General features: G+C 39.1%; 1 protein-coding gene, 1 long non-coding RNA gene and 1 pseudogene across 2 annotated transcripts in view; 2 read left to right on the forward strand and 1 right to left on the reverse strand.

Annotated features, from left to right (window-relative positions):
• Positions 1-781, reverse strand: part of LOC136281747 (uncharacterized) — a 3504-nt gene extending 2723 nt beyond the window's left edge. The window contains exon 1 of the long non-coding RNA XR_010717943.1: positions 331-781. This is a non-coding gene — a long non-coding RNA (uncharacterized lncRNA). The remainder of the gene's footprint in view (positions 1-330) is intronic.
• A 6911-nt stretch (positions 782-7692) lies between these two features.
• LOC131774161 (uncharacterized) lies at positions 7693-11910 on the forward strand. The gene is made up of 2 exons (XM_059090183.2): positions 7693-8076; positions 9431-11910. Exons 1-2 carry the CDS (start codon positions 7770-7772, stop codon positions 10561-10563), a joined length of 1440 nt encoding a protein of 479 aa, XP_058946166.2. The 5' UTR covers positions 7693-7769; the 3' UTR covers positions 10564-11910.
• A 150-nt stretch (positions 11911-12060) lies between these two features.
• On the forward strand, positions 12061-15542 carry LOC136281965 (uncharacterized; annotated as a pseudogene).
• Positions 15543-17378: the final 1836 nt, after the last annotated feature.

Here is a 17378-nt window from a genome sequence, read left to right on the forward strand (position 1 = left end):
ATATGCTTCCCTTGTGCTATATACACGGATTTGTCGTTCTTAATTACTAAAGAAATTCCGAGGGTGTGACTCAATTACTCCAAGAGAGAATATCCAAGTAGGTTACAGAAATGGTTCGCGAATTGTAAACTGTTAATATGTTGACAAAATTTCCCTAAATTATGGTGCCGGTACGAATCTATCATTCATAATCGCTTATGAAATTCCGAGACTAAACCTCAATGAATTTAACAGAAAATATCCAGGAAGGTTACAGAAACAGACTATCAAAAACCGCTCTTGAATTCCATAACTGTAAACAACAATTATTTAAGCGAACCATGTGCTTACCAGCGCACTTGTGAGGTCAAATTGCTAGAACCCCGTTTAATTGCACGATCACAGCTCGGACGCTTCTTACAAAATGTGAAGACTACAAATTTTAGAGATTAATTTATCAGTTTCCAGCATAAGGAAAATAATATCGTATCGCAAGCATGTTCATCATAACACCTCGAGATGTTGAGCGAAGAGAAAGTGGCTCCATGTTTTGTGACAAACCATTTCCTGAAGTTCGAACGAATTGAGTAGAAAGCATGAAAACATAGCGCTGAAAAGTACGACAACCAAACGATTAAATTCACTCATTCCGCTGTAGAACCATCTCCATTTTACCCGTGAGTTTGTTTGCACCACACATTTGCGGTCCGTAATTTGATTCTCAGATGTTTGACGGGTTCTCACATGACAATATCGTCAAAATCAAATTACCGCGTTAGACTTAATGTAAACATGAAAATCGCTTACTCAATCCCATTTTATTTTAATTTTAGGAAAGGCCATCACTTCGTTCTTAGCGTAAAACAACACATCTTCGGCAAAGCGCAAATTTTTCAAATGAACAGAGTAAATCCTGCGATAATTAACTGAAGAGAAAAAAAAAGTAGAAACTTGCGCTCGCCGTTCGACATCATTTGAAAACTTTCTAGGCAAAACAAAATACGTAAGATAACTTCTTTTCCCATAACACCACGACGGTATTAAACTTTCAAACGAAAGGACAAGAAATAACTTGAAGAATACGAACACTATGCAATATTATTCGAGCGATGAACCGGCGTAAGATTTTTTATGCGATGAATGTCAGAGTCAATGTTTCACCGAAACGTGATCAGTTGAATTCAAAACTGAAGCTAGTATCAAACGACGATTGGAAAAAAAAATTTCTTCTCTTTGTTGATGACCTCTTTTCAGTCTGTTTTCAGAAGCGACTTTGTATTTCCTTCTCGCGTTGCTCTTTGCTAGAAACTCGCCTTTTTACTTATGCCCTTTATTGTTCTCTTTCGTGTTCCTCTCGCCATATTCTGCCTATTTTGGCGTCCTTTGAAACTTTCTTGCGCGATTTTCTGGACTCGCTTTACGTCGTTTACTTGTTGCTTTCTTTGGTCACTCTGTCTCTTTATATCCAGCCTATTTTCAATTAAAACCCTCTCTCCACGAACTTGAATTATAACAATTTCCTCCGGTTGACAAAGCTTAAACTCTGCTGGTATTGTTGTCTTACGAGTTGTTTAGAAATTGCAAAATACTTAGAACTACTGTTCAACTACATCCTGACCAGTTTGATTTCCCGCTCACAACGTGGGTGGCAAATTTCATCTACTAGCTCACGTGAAGCCCTCGTGCAATGCCTAACCGTGTGTCCGCAGTACGCTACACTGCAGCTCGACGTTCGAGTATGCGCACTTTATCGTCATCTGACGGTGTCTCTTGGCGCACACTGATAGGGGTATCCAAGTTACGCACGCAATTGCGCCTGCGCATTACCTTCTCCCTCCCCTTCCATTACGTAATGACTAAGATAGTGCCCGTGGTACAGTTGGCCGCGCATGCTAAAAGTAGCACCTTGTACGGTCGTATGGTCGTACGGTCGTACGGTCGTACGGCCGTACAACCAAATTTTTTCGGCTTGATGGGGTACTACTATTTCGTATAGTTATGGGGCTACGCTCTGCGAGCTCCGCTATAAGTATTTGCATGGAAATAAACAGTTGCGCTCTCAACCTTAAAAAGTTCTGGACTATTCTTGAATAAGGACAAATTTACCCCGCTCAAGTAGTTGTTCTTTTGTATCGTGTGAATTTTTTAGGCTGATTTAGGTCATTTTAGCTCGGTTTTAGTTCATATGTCTTTTCCTTTACATAGTCATTTCCAATATACGGATGTGATAAATGCCAACCGAATTAATTTACCGGAAAAAAACGCTGAACATTCGCTCCGGACGCTCCTATCAAGCATCACGGGCGATTATGTTACTTTACGCTCGTGTTCCACATTCCAGGAGTCTTGTACAATGAATTCCAGCCTAGAGGTTTGCCAAGAGCCTTCGGATGAGGCGTTATTCGGATAGCGCGCGCGGTAGCCAAACCTTTAGAGCTTTCAAATTATTGTTCAATCATTAACACTTTGGGTAAGTGATTGCTGATTGATCCTAATGACATTGCATACCCTTGTGCTAGTACTGTGAATGTGACCACAATTAAAGTTGAACGTCAAGGACAATTAAACATATTTCTCTTTATACCTGAAAACGAACTTTTAGACAGTGTTTAGGTCTTTTAGGTTTTTTTTTCTTATCACTTTTCTTTTACCCAAAAAATATCGGTTCCGGAGGTTCGCGGTCTGTTGATCCACAGTCTAGTAACCTCCGTCTGGAGGGACTCAAGTCTGACGTGTCAGGAGTATCACATGCTTCCCAATCGCAGTATTTGAGAATTCCTCACGAAAATGCAAATATACCGTTTAACTTAGCGCAACAGACCAGTAAATAACCATTTTAGTGTGGCTTTAACGAAGTGAGCAGCTAACGAAGAGTCTAAAGAAATGAAAACTCAATGGAGAATAATATATAGGCGCACGCAGATATGGTATTTCACTTCTCGTGTTCAACTCGCTATCCAACTTGGTCGCTACCCTCACACGTGCGATGTTGAGTTGAACACGAGAAGATAAATTTCTACTTCTCCAAATAACCATGTATTAATATTTTCGTTAGAATAACACCATGGGCATTAACGGACATGTGACGCGAATTTCGGTTGAGTATGTTTGACACCGGAGCAAGTATCTTACGGTTTAAAGGAGTAAGTTTCTAGAGAAACTGTGATGCTGCGTCGCTGGGAGAGTATAACAGGGTAATTTAGTGTAATCAACTGAGTCGATAACGTAAATTGGCCACCGTACAGAATTTGAAGGCTGACGTTTCTAGCGTTAGCTCTTCGTCAGAACAATTAACGAAGGGCTAACGCTCGAAACGTCAGCCTTCAAACTCTTAACGGTGGCCAATTTACGTTATCAACTCAGTTGATTACACTATATTACCCTGTTATGGTACGGCTATGTTTTATGATGGTCAGCAGTTAACTTGTCTAACATATACGGCTACAGACCCGCTAACGAACAGGATAACATTGGGAAGTGCTTTTGATATTTTATAGATAAATACTGCATCTTTAGCTGCCTTCATTATATCCAATGTTGCCGTGAGCCTCAGTAATTAACCATTAGATAATACTCTATGAATCTGCTTTATCCAAAGGAGGAGATGTCATCATCGTTATCGGGGGAGATGACAACTACAAAGGTGACGACGAGGAGAATCGAAAGGTTATTTCACTTTGGGCGAAGAGGAAAGTTTCCTCACAGTTCGGCGAAGAGTGTCTTGATGATAGAAAGAGCTTCCTCTTTTCTTGGAACAAACAAACACATTGGCAGAAATATTGGACAAGATGGCGGCCGCGCTTGCTCATTTCGTCCATAATGGCGTTCAAATAATATAAGAAACTGTAGGGAAATTTGTAAAATTTCTGAAATATAACAATCAGGAGCACATGGTCCCGTCCGCTCTCGATCGAGACATATTCAGTACTGATTCTGCTATTCATCAAACCTCTCAGTGACTCGATAAATAAAAACCACTTACTTCTCGAGCCAGTTCTTTTGTCATTGTCCATTGACCTAAGTCGCCATACAGTTCTTCAAAATCCGTCGTTCTCCATCCCAAACACTCGCCTATTACAGGAAAGTGCATAAATGAAGTCAACTGCTCTCGATCGAATTGACTGCTACTGAGTTCGAAGCGTCCAAATATCCTGAAAAATTGCCATTTCCTCCCATCGAAAAACTTCCCAACGCGCTAGAATATCCCTTATTTTCCATGTTGAGTAAGTGACGAGACGCCATGTTGAAAACTATGACTGAAATGGTTTAACACGAACAAAGCTGATCTTCGAATCGTCGGCCATATTTGTCTATGTTCTTGCTGGTAAATAAATTAGTTCGCAGGTCCTTTTAGGAATAAAAATATGCCAGGCGTTGAATGCAAATTCAGTCATCTTAGCGCGAAAATTTAATAAAAGCAAATCAAAATTCTGACATCATGTCATCGCTCTACCTCGAAAAATCCCGAAGATTTACTTGCAGGTCTTCTTTTCTTTTTCTTTTCATCAAATAGAAGATCTGCGGTGCTTAAATTGTGTAAGTCATGGTACGAAACACGCTTCTCTGCAGATCAAGCCGTGATCGCCGCCATATTGAATTCTCTTGATATGCTATTGTTCCGGAGTGTAATACGTTATACCGCTGATAATTGTTAGCGGGCTCGAAATGTCCTTGATTTCTGGCGATGATATCGAGCGATTCACGAACAAGCTCTACAGCATCACTTTGACCCAAACAAGAAAGGAGAAAAGTTCGATTATCAGCGGCAATTTCCAAACCAAGAAACAAAACCTAGACCTGAATTGGGAGCAACATTAACTGAATTAGAAATTCCGAAAGAGACCGAAAACCCAAAATCCCCCAAAAACACATTCAAAAGTTCCTCGCGTCGGGATGAAGCCACCTCTGCAGTAGTAGCGGTAAAAGGAAGGCAGACTGATACTTACGGTATTGGCGTCAATAGTGCTGAGTGCAGTGGCAGACACAGGAAGTTGGTAGAACCTTCATTCAGTACTCAGAGTGATGGTGCTGGAGAAAACCTATTGTCAGTCTCTGGAGAAATCAAAGGTTAGAACTAACGTCAATAACAGTATAAAGGGGGAGATTTTTCATTTCGGACACATGCAGATCCCAAAAAAACACATCTGAAGTTAGCACATTTACGACAGATGTATACTTAAGATTGCGCGATGCTATTAATCAAAAAACCTAAGTCTCACAATCGCGCAACACTCATTTTTTAAAATTCGCATAAAACAACTATCTTCGCCATCGAAGATAGATGCAAACTATACTAGTACTTAGCTGAAGTGTGACTTTTCCATAACTCATTGACCCATGAAATTCTGTTTACTCAGCTCGTGTCCAACGTGTTGACCGCTAGGCAACCTTACCTCGCATAGTTAAGAAACTGTCAAAACTAAATTCTTTACAAAGCAGTATGTTTGGTATTGAATCAGTCTTGACTAAATTGGCGGGAGGGAAGCTTAAGGAATACAATATTCTTCAGTTTTTAACATTCTCTAAACTATGGTGAAATATACCGTAAGGGTTATAATGCGGACTTAAATCCTTTCACACTCTCTTTTTAACAGTCCTGAGGGTCATCCTCTTGGTTTGCTATCACAACTTCTTTCATTCATTAGTGAAGGTCGGTAGTACATACAACGATTTCATCGCACGAATCAATAGAGTGGAAAAGGAAGATTTTTAACCACTGTTGGGGAATGAATGGTATAGAATTATTTAAACATTTTTTCTGTTTTTAAGATGAAACAAGAGTTGAATTGCGCATTGCAACGACTAACAGCGTGAGCCAATGCGCCTCAAGACATTGCTTGTCTTTTGTGTCAGTAATCGATCTAATTTCTTTGTAGTAAGATTTATGTTTTAATTAGATGTAACGTGATGCGACATTGATCATGAATCGGTCGCTTTTCCGTTAATTTTCCTTTTGAAATGCTTATCGAAATAAATGAGCCCATTCGAATGTAATTTCTCACATAAATGGATTCAAGACATTCTGCTTTGCTCTCAGAATTGTTTGTAGGCGTGCTTATGAATCATGGTTGTTAAGACTTCCTCAACCAGTACTTGCCGAGTCGTAATTGGCCACCCGAGGATTTAAGAATGGTCTTCAGAAACCGAGAGCCAAATTTTTTTCCCACAACGTTCCCTTTGGTCGTCTTTCAGGAACAACTGACAGTAATTCTATGAGAGAGTTTTTTTAAGACCCTCTTGTACTACCCATCAGAGTTTCAAGTGTTTGTTGGGATTGCGTGACTCATGTGGCGACAGGCTTTCTCGGAAACATTGCGAAATCGTCTTTTTATAGAGGGGGATTTATAATAATAGCTACGTTCACAGCGCGTGAAAAATGATGACTTGAATATGTCACAGTCAAAAAAGCGAGTTCATTTACTCAGCTGTGGTAATATAGGTGAAAGCCTGAGACTCTCGTGGCTACAGCGTTGATGTACGGTTTAAGTATTGAAAGCTGTTCATTCCCCAACACATCGACGGACGGGTGGGCAAATTTCCGTGTAGAGTAATAGGCTAAAGTAACAGAATTTGTAAGGAGAATTTCACATCTCTTTTTCGAAGACAATTTAAGGACTTAAATAAATATTTTTGTAGATAAGCCAGTGCTGAACTTAAATTGCTGCCCTGGAATGACTAACCACCGAAGTTCGACTGTAGCTGTTACCGACACATCTGATTTTCACATTTGCTGTGATGTTCATACCTGTAGATGTAACATAGCATAAATATGTATTTACCTTCTTAAATTTATAAATTTTTAACACCTGAGATCTAGGAACAGAAGAGTTGTAAGCTCACACTTACTATGGACTGTTTGGGACCCTGGTTGCTGCAACCCTTTTGTAGGTCAAGTTTCCCTCAAGTAATTTTGAAATATGAAATTAAAAATAAAATCACCAAATTTTTTCCACGGTCTCTCTGTTACGCCGTTCAAATTCAGTTTGGCCAGCTGCTCGGTACATTTTAAAGAGTCTTAAAAGTCAGATAAATCTGACCAGCCCCTACGCTACGTTGGAAGCCAACAAATTTCCTTGTTAGCCACCTCTTCGTTTGTTGTTGAGCGAGGATCTTAATGAGATGAGAAGTATACCGTAAAAAATACAAGACTTTAACCTTCAGTTGTTAGCAAAGCCCGCCAACATTAACCGCAAAATTAAAATATCTCGGATAGTCTTACTTCAGTAATAAACAGAAATCAAGGTTTCCTGCTCAAAAGCCGAGTCATGATCAGCAACAACGTTGATTTCAGGAAATTTATTTTATGTATCAGTCCTCTTGTTCACATTATTTTACGGCTAAAAAACAGAAATGACGTTGCTCTGGAGACACTTCCGGTGTTGTAAATCGTTACCCGTGTTTTTAAGGATGACCTTATTTGATCATAATAACTCTTTTTAAATGAACAGTTATATAATTGAGAATAATTATTTTCGTAAGTTTGCGGTAAAAATTTGACGTCGCTGAGCAGCATAAAATTGTTGGTATGAAAGGTAATGTTTATATACTTAGAGCTACTTTTTGACTTTTTGTTTTTTATGCCGAAGTCCGTTTTTATATCTTTGTTTCTGTGCGATAAGTAATGTGTTATGACCCGTTATGAGTATGCACTGTTGCGTGACTTTTGCGACGATTTGAGTGACAGGCTTTCTCGGAAATATTACGCAGTTCCCTTCTTCACTAAGACGAATTTGAACATTCATACGAAATCTGCAAGAGTTTCATCAGTAGCTGTGTTCTACACAGAGAAGATGTTGCAGTCGAAAAAGCGAGTTCACATTTTTAACTGTGACAACACTTACAAGTTAGAGCCTGTTGAGAAATTGCTCGAAGAAACGAAGAAGAAATTGCCGGAGAAATTGAGCATCCATGTTGAGCCTGTAGAGAAGCACTCATTCAGACTTGCTCAAATGTCTGAAATGGTCGAGAAAATCCGAACCCTAGAGATGGATATGGCCTTCTTCGTGGTTCATGCGAATGAATCTCGACTCTCGATCAACGAAGACAACGCTGGAATTGGTTACGCCAAGATATACAGAGCTTTATTGCAAGCGACAGGTAAGAAGCGGAAGTATTTTACTCAAAGTCATTTTTTCGAACGCATTTCATTACTCTTAATCACGCATTTTTCAGTCGGCAAGCTGGGCTATCTTTGAGAAAGGTAGTGGCGACTTAGTGCAAACCTTTTCTATATTTCCTAAACAATAGCCTATTAGACATCAGACGTGAAAGCGAAAGTAAATAAGCATAGATTAAGGTCGACGGTTGCTCCCTGACGTGGCAAAATGCGAAGACTTGTTTTACGCAGCTGCGTCAGAGTCGTAAACACTCAGAGTGAGTTTCCTGTCTGAAGCGTCTGTTTCGTTTACTAAGGCGAAGGTTTTTTGGCTAAAGGGGGTTGATCTTGCCTTTTGAAATTTCAGTAGCTTAAAGTCTAAAACCATTCCTCTTCCTCGGTCCGGAAACACGGTAAATTATTTGCATTTTTTATCTTGATTTGAGTGAGTACGTACTGATAAAGAGTAACTTACACGTTTCTGCCGGATTAAACATATGATTTAAACCAACATTAACTTTCAGGGAAAACCGAGCAGAACTGGAAATAGACTTTGATCCATGCTTTGAAGTCTTTATGCTTCTATGTATTCTATTCTATATATTCTATTATGGCTGAGGGAATATTAAAGTTATTGGCCTGCAATGATAAATGTTATTCAAAGGATCAATTCATTGAACAATAATGGAGTCTTCCAAAGCTGTTAGGGCATCTTCAAGAAATTTAAATGGATTGGAGAAAGACTTCATCTCAGACAAAGCAAGCCTTTAGTCAGCAGTTTCCTTTCAAAATGCATGCCTTTCTTCAAAAGTCCTTTGCCATTTTATCGCTCGACTTTAAGGGACACTGAAATAGCTAAGATTATTTTTGAAAATTGTTTACGTAACAGAAGACGAATCTAGTGTTAATTGTTTTTTTTAACCAAGAGTAAATGTTTCTTCTCTCCACCATATATTGCATTGTATTCATCCTCTCGTGGATAACTGATCATATCCACGTTTGCAAATAAAATTAAGGCAAGTTTAAGTAATGAAGAAGAGGTCTGGAGGGCCATTGCATTACACAAGTCGCATATGTCAGGTGTATTTAATGCAATTGTTGTAGGCGATTCGTGAATTCATATTAAATGACTTGAAGACAAGTGGACAAAAGATGGCTTCTGTAACCTTATGCGCCTTGCCAATCAAGAGCAATGTTTCATATTTTAAATCTGGTTATCAGGTCAGGAAGGAATTTGTTTTGAGTATGTCTGACACGGGAGCAAGTTTTTTAACATTTTGGCCATAAAATTACATACATTACATGGGATAATATTGTTACGCTTCCGAGTTACATTTGAATTTTCTTTGTCAACAGGAGGAGATGTCATCATCGTTATCGGGGGAGATGTCAATTACGAAGGCAATGACGAAGAGAATCGAGAGGTTATTTCACGTTGGGCGAAGCGAAAAGTTTCCTCACAATTCAGCATAGAGTATCTTGATGGTAGAAAGAGCTTCATCTTTTCCTGGAACAAACAACATCGAGCGATTCACGAAGAAGCTCTGTTGCATCACTTTGATCCAAACAAGAAAGGACAGAAGTTCCATCATCAGTCGCCATCTCCAAACCAACCATCACAAGCAGAACTTCCATCTCAAGCAACATCTCTAGAATTTAAAAATCCCCAGAAACTCAGAAATCCTACACGTTATGATGAAGCCACTTCTGAATTGACAGCGGTTGAAGAAAGGGAGATTGATTTACACCGTGGTGGCGACATTGGCTCCGAGCGCAGCAGAGGCAGGGAGTTGACAGATCCTTCTTTCAGTAATCAGAGAGACAGACAAGGAGATCTGGATTATTCACAAAGGAATTTGTTAGAAGTTAAAAGTGTCCATGTTCAAAATACCCAACAGCTAGTGCGGGCATCACAATTCTCAGTGGAATCCCCTCCCGTTGTTTTACTGAGAGGTTTCGCTCGTTATGGAAAGGTACCTGATCAAATAGGCGACCTTCAAATATGGGACCCCGAATTTAAAGTTCCCGATGACATACAAGAGAGGCTGCTCAAAAAACTCCGCAACACACCTTTGATTGGAGTGATAGTCATTAAACACAGTGATGGCAAAATTGAGTGCTTTACTGACACAAATTTAAAAGAACTTTCGTTAGACGAGGAAGTACAGCTTGCTGACGATGAACAACTCATATTGAAAACTCGTGTTCGCAACGGGGAGGTGTCTTTTGAAAACGCCGCTGTACAATTTAAGTATGGAAACAAGTGTATTCCGCAACACATTATCGATGGTTTCAGAGCTCAAGATAAAAAGCCTAATGGGGATCTGTACATCATTTCAAATGACTCAGAACATTTTCGATGTGTAGTAAAAAGTGGAATTGATTTTAAAAAAGTGATAAGAATAGCATTGGAAGATCTAGGTCTTCCATGTTTAAGTCACCGTTACCAAGTCATTGGTAATGATTCAGTATATCATTGTCTGTTTTAAGGGTTTACGGTCAAGTCGCCCGAAAGTCATCTCGCCCGAAGTCATGTCGCCCGAAACCAGAGTCATGTTGCCCGAAATTCAGAGTCATGTCGCCCGAAATTTTATCGAATGTTTAAACTTGAAGAAAAGTAACATCTTAAGTAAATCGCAAGGAATAAACTCGTAAAATGTTGACTCGTGAAACTCAGGTTGTTCGTTTCGCTGTCGTTTGATATCACGGAGATAGCAATCCTAAAATAGAACACGAAAAAAAAAAATAGTAATATCAGTTACAGTATGGTTCTAACTGTTGTTGTTTTATCTGTGGAAGCATTCTGTTTCGAACGAAGGTTCACATCACCGCGATTGGAATATTGGAAAACACCGCCATCTTGAATACAGTAATACATACGGTTAACCGGATCAACATTTACATGCGACTGGCCGACGAAACAAGGAACAACTGAACAAGTAGCGATAATTTATGCCGCGTCCGATCCCAAGGGGAATGATGCTAACACGCCTTGTTCGCGTGGTTAACAATAAACAAAAAAAGACCTCTGTAAAAGTTTCGGGTTGTTTTTTATACGAAAAATCAAACGAAGAGAACTTAATGTATTTTTCTGATATGTGCGAAAAATTCTGATAGTGTTCCGCTTATAATTACTAGAATCTGCATTGTAGAATGAGCAGTTTAGTTCATAGCAACGAACAACGATATTTAGGCGAGATTTAAGTCTTTGTTTTACGTCATATTCGCATAGGTTAGCGGACGAAAACATTTTACGAGTCAACATTTTACGAGTTTATTCCTAAAGAATAAGTCAGTTTGCCGCCTTCCAACCGCAAGAACCTCCGTACCACAAGAAATAACTGCGGCTTTCAGCGACCAATCTGTCTTACTTGTTGTGAGTTTTACATATAGCAATTATGATGACATTATTTCATCGTAACGTAACTTATTTTTCGTTAACTGTCCTTTTGAAATGCTTATCGAAATAAGTCTCTATCAGATGTAATTTCGCATAGGTACAATGTTAAGGTATTTAGCCTAATTCATATTATTATATAGACTTTCATCGTGATTATTTCAACTTTTTCTGTGAGTACTTGCGGTGTGCTAAATTTTTACCCGAGGATTCAAGAATGGTATTATTTTATAGATTAGATATCATTTCACGTGCACGGGGCGCTAAGATTTCCTTGCCCATTACTTATCTACAAGTAAAAAAATTGCAGTTATATTCTCACATCACTGAGCAGCCGTGCCAGCTTATAGCTTCGAGACAAACTGTTTATAGACTTGAAAGCGATAGCTTTTTTGTGTTTTATTAAAAGTCTGTTTTTGTCGATTGTCGGAAGCAGCTGTTTTCTGTGAGATAAATTTGTTTGGACTCACCATGGGTTTCTAGTGTTCCAATATTGTGTTGGGATTGCGTGACTCATTTCGATCAGAAAAGTGACAGGCTTTCTCGGAAACATTGCGCAAGCAGTCGTCTTCCTCTCAAGGCGATTTGAGAAAATTCTGACGTTTTCTTCCAGGATTATAAAACAGCTACGTTCAAAGCGACAGAAAAGCCATAGGTAGAAGATGTCGCAGTTGAGAAAGCGAGTTCACCTCTTTAACTGTGATAATACGTACAAGCTAGAGCCGGTCGAGAAATTGCTTGACCAATTCCGCATCCATGTTGAGCGTGTAGAGAAGCACTCGTTCAGACTTAACAAAATGTCTGAAACGGTAGACAAAATAACAACCTTAGAGATGAATATGGCCTTTTTCGTTGTTCATGCGCATGAATCTCGACTCTCGATCAACGAAGACAACGCTGGCATCGGTTACGCCAAGATATACAGAGCTTTACTGCAAGCAACGTGTAAGGAGCGGAAGTAGTTTCCCTGTTTTTTCTTATTTCAAACACATGTGCTTCCGCTTAATTACACATGTTTCGGCTAGCAAAGTTCTGTTTAGGAAAGGCACTGGTTATTCGGTCATATCTGCTACAAAACTGTCATATATCTGCTACAAAACTGTCATATATCTGCTACAACAAAGACTCTTCATGTTCAGATATCGTAGTTGAAAGCGAAAGTATATTAGCATACTTAGATTGATATCTTATTTTGATCAAGTTCGACGGTTGCTCTCACGTAGCCGGTGACAAACAGCGACCAACCGTTTCATGCGGCTGCGTCAGAGTAATACTCGAAGTAGGGTTTCTGTTCGACGTTTCTGTTCCTCAGTTATCGACTCTCAGGAGTGGGAGTACCCACATAAAGGGGAAGTGATACTAAGCGTTTTTACACGAGTGCAAATAAAATGTTCGAGGTCTGGAGGAATTGTTGCTCGATTCAAATACATTTACTTATGCCCGATAACGTTGATAACTGTTTACCTACATATGATTTTTTACCAGCAGTTAGATATAACCACCAAAACGGGGATATATGCTTTTTTAACGGCGTAAAATTCATCTGAACAATCACTCTATGATGAAGATATTTAAATCAATTATCTATATGTTGATAGAAAAGGACTTAAATTTATCTTTATTGTTCTGGATAACATGATGTTCTCTCGACTTTATGTTCACTTTTACTTACCCTTTGGTCAAGTAATATTTAGCTTTATTTTGGCTTACGTGTAGCCGTACCCTCCCACCCCCCCCCCCCCCTTTCAAGGTGAAACGGAAGCGAGGGAACGTTTACGAAAACCTGACACTAATCGTGTTATGTGACGTCACTCTAATCTATGCAAAATTATTGTCCAACTTGATAGGTTATCGAGATAAACAGCAAAATTGAAGTAAATCAATATATTTTCCATTTTTCGGGTAAAATTGTAGTGCAGCGTCCGAGTTCAAATATATACTTTATTTTAAAGATGTAGGAAAAAATTATGAGCGATTTTTGGTAAAGATTAAGAAGAGGACGTGTTCGATCGGCATCGCGCTTACGGAACTAGATTTCAACATCCACGCGGTTTCTGTTTGCTTATGTATACTGTGCATAGGGGAAATTGAAAGCAATTATATATATTTATGGAAACGGACTTAAATTTATTTTAATTGTTCCTGAAAAACATGATTAAAACATGAATTTTTGTTAATTTTTATGTACCCTTTGGTCAAGTGATATTTAGCTTTATTTTAGCCTAAGTGTGACCATACCTACCCCGTCCCCCACCCCCAAGGTCAAACCGAAGCGAGGGAACGTCTACGAAAACCTGACACTTTGAACATGTCTTGGTCTATTTCGTGCAATATACATTTTTTTCAGATAAATTTTGTTGAGACACAATAATGTTACACTTATTTACATTTGAATCTGCTCTATCCAAAGGAGGAAATGTCATCATTGTTATCGGGGGAGACGACAACTACAAGAGCGACGACGAAGAAAATCGAGAGGTTATATCACGTTGGGCGAAGAGGAAGGTTATCTCACAGTTCGGCGAAGAGCATCTCGATGGTAGAAAGAGCTTCATCTTTTCTTGGAACAAGCAGCATCGAGTGATTCACGAACAAGCTTTGCTGCATCACTTTGACCCAAACAAGAAAGGACAAAAATTTGGATATAGGTCGCCACCTACAAACCAACCTTCAAGGCTAGAACCTAAATGGCGAGCAAATTCTACAGAATTAGAAAATTTATGCGCTTCCAAACATTCTCCACAAAATAATGAAGCTGTATTTACAATAAAAACGGTTAAGGAAAAGCAGGCTAGTGCACACTTTACTAGCTTCAGTAATACCGAGACCAGCAGCAGAAAGATAGTAATTGATAATAAGAGACACAGTTCCATGGAAACACCATCTTCAGTCTCTGGCGAAACCAAAGGTGAGAGTAAACCTTGATGAAACAATTGAAACAGAATTTACAATTTTTAACTTCCAGAACGAAGTTACAACAAAATTCGAAAGCACCGTAGCAGTTGGACTACAAAAAATTATTCCCCCCAAGCTTAGAGAATAATTCTTGAAACGAAGTCGAGGGGATTATTCAACAATGTTCACTTCGTCTTCGGTGAATGATTGTTCATTATTACAGGGGCGAGCTACACGCAAACAAGGTCTCGCAATTGAGCAACACTAATTTTCAATTACCTGCAACTAGAAATGAAAACTTGTTCAAGTCAGAATCGACTTATAACTAAGATAACCACCATTCTGACCAACCAGAAGTTTCTATTATTCATTAATAAAGGAAATTTTTTTTGACCGCGGGTCAGGCCACCGTGCTTCATGCAGTTATGAAAATGTTAAAATATATGCCACTTGAATTAACTCTCTAGATATGGCAATTCTCGGCTGTAACGGGCAACGTGAGTCCATGACGGAACTCGTCCAAGCCTTCAGCTATCAGACGGAACTTCCGTAAAATCTCCTGCAGACCATACTAAAAGTGAATCCTCAGAGCTACACCGCTTTCCTGGGAAGATTGGTCAAAACACCCCGCAGCCTGTACTGGCGACACAACTTTCGGTAAACCCTCCTCCTGTTGTTTTGCTGAGAGGTATCGCTCGTTACGGAAAGATATATGATAATTTAGGTGACCATCAAGTGCGGGACCCTGAATTCAAAATTCCAAATGAAATGGAAGAGAGGCTGCTTAAAAAACACAGTGGAACCCCTGTGATTGGAGTAAAAATCATAAGGTACAGTGATGGCAAAATTGAGTGTCGTACTTATCCCAGTTTTAAACCTTTTTCGTTAGATAGGGAAAAATTGCGAGAACCTACTGAAAAACTCGTATTGAAAACTCGTATACGTGAAGGAAAGGTCTCTTTTGAAGACGACGATGTACAATTTAAGTATTCAAATTTTTATATTCGTCAACATATTATCGATGGTTTCCCTCAAGAAGAAAATGGTAAAGTGGTGTGCATCTTTTCAGATAGCGAAGAAAATTTTCGGTGTGTTGTGAAACGCAAAAGTGCCGGTGAGAAAGTTACAGAATTTGCGAATGACCAGTTCTTCCTTTGTTTTCCTAGTTATTTTTAAGGGCTCAGAATGTGCATTTTCTGTTTGTTATTCGGAGTCAAATTAATTACTTGGAACGAATAACATCCAGAGCCTGTTTCCTAAAGCTATAGCTGTGTCTATCAGCCGCAATGAATTTGCTGTTTTGAAATTAAGTACGATATCGCGATTCAAAAAATAATCAGATATTTCTTTACAAGAGCATATAGACTCTTAGGCATATAGGCTCTTTACAAGAGCAACTAGACTTAATACTTACTTACTTTAGTTTCCTCGACCAAAACAAACTTATTTTCACCATGGATATAACATCTCTTTACACTTCATTCCCAATGACGAAGGTCTCCGGGCCCTCAAACATTTTTTCGATCAACGCACTCTTAAGGAACCTAGCTCTGAAACACTACTCCGTCTGGCCGAACTAGTACTCACACTCAATTGCTTTTCATTCGGTGGTAACTACTACAAACAAACTAATGGTGTGGCCAAAATGGGTACTAAAATGGGACCCAGCTACGCCAATCTTTTTGTAGGTTTTATCGAACATCAATTTTTTAGCCAATACCACGACCCAAAACCTGAACTCTACGGCCGCTACATTGACGATTGCATCGGCGCTACCTCCTCTACCAAAGAGGAGCTCACTCAATTTATAACCGCCGTCAATTCCTTTCATCCGGCTCTTAAATATACCTGGGAAATTTCCGACACTTCTTTGGCTTTTCTAGACATCAAAATTTCAATTGAAGGCAACGGCTTATGTACTAGTGTTTACTACAAACCTACATACATGTACATATATACCACCATTCATACATAGTTGCATAACAACATCTCTTTGCCATGTATGAAAAACCCAAAGTGAATGTTTCCTTGTGTGTCATCATCTCCTCCACCACCTGTGGATACTTAAAAAAGACGAACTTTTAAACCACAAAGGTAAAGGGATGGTTAGGATTACGGGACTCTTTTTAATCAGAAAAGTGACGGGCTTTCTCGGAAACATTGCGCAAGCAGTCGTTTTCCTCTCTTAAAAATTCAGACGTATTCTTCCAGGATCCTTAAACAGCTACTTTCAAAGTGACAGAAAAGGCATAGATAGAAGATGTCGTAGTTGAAAAAGCGAGTTCACCTTTTCAACTGTGATAATACGTAGCAGCTAGAGCCTGTCGAGAAATTGCCTGAACAATTCCGCATCCATGTTGAGCGTGTAGAGAAGCACTTGTTCAGACTTGCCAAAATGTCTGAAATGGTAGACAAAATTCCAACCTTAGAGATGGATATGGCTTTTTTCGTGGTTATTGTTTCAAACACATTTACTTCTCCTGAATTCAGTAAACGTGTTTCGGCAAGCAAAGTTCTGTTAAGGAAAGGTAGTGGTTCTTTAGCCTAACACTTTTAATTTTGCTTGATAACGCACTGTTGGGCACCTTAAGTTCCCTTTAGGAAAGGCAGTGGTAACCTTTTAAAATATTTAGGAAAAAAGTGATATATCCCACGACAAAAGCCCGTTAGACATCGGAGTCGAAAGCGAAAGTAGATTCGGGGGTGGAAGCTAAATAATGGGACCTCGATTATTCATTATTCATCGTGTTTTTTCGAATTAAACGTTATTATTTTTTAAATTTTTTTTGGAATCCATTCTTCCCTATTCCTTATTCTAAGCAAGATTTTTCCTTTTCCTCCATACACAAGATGCGCGTACGAGTGGAGTCATGGTGAACATATTTAACTTCTGCGTACCTTTTCTTATCACAAAACTTTGATCATCAAAACAAGTCCTTTTTTGAGACGTAAAATGGTGATCGCGATCCTGATCGATGCCGAAAATCGTTAGAGACAAGAACACAGACAGTG

This window comes from Pocillopora verrucosa, chromosome 6 (genome assembly GCF_036669915.1).
Source record: "Pocillopora verrucosa isolate sample1 chromosome 6, ASM3666991v2, whole genome shotgun sequence".
In the NCBI taxonomy this organism is placed as follows: Eukaryota; Metazoa; Cnidaria; class Anthozoa; order Scleractinia; family Pocilloporidae; genus Pocillopora; species Pocillopora verrucosa.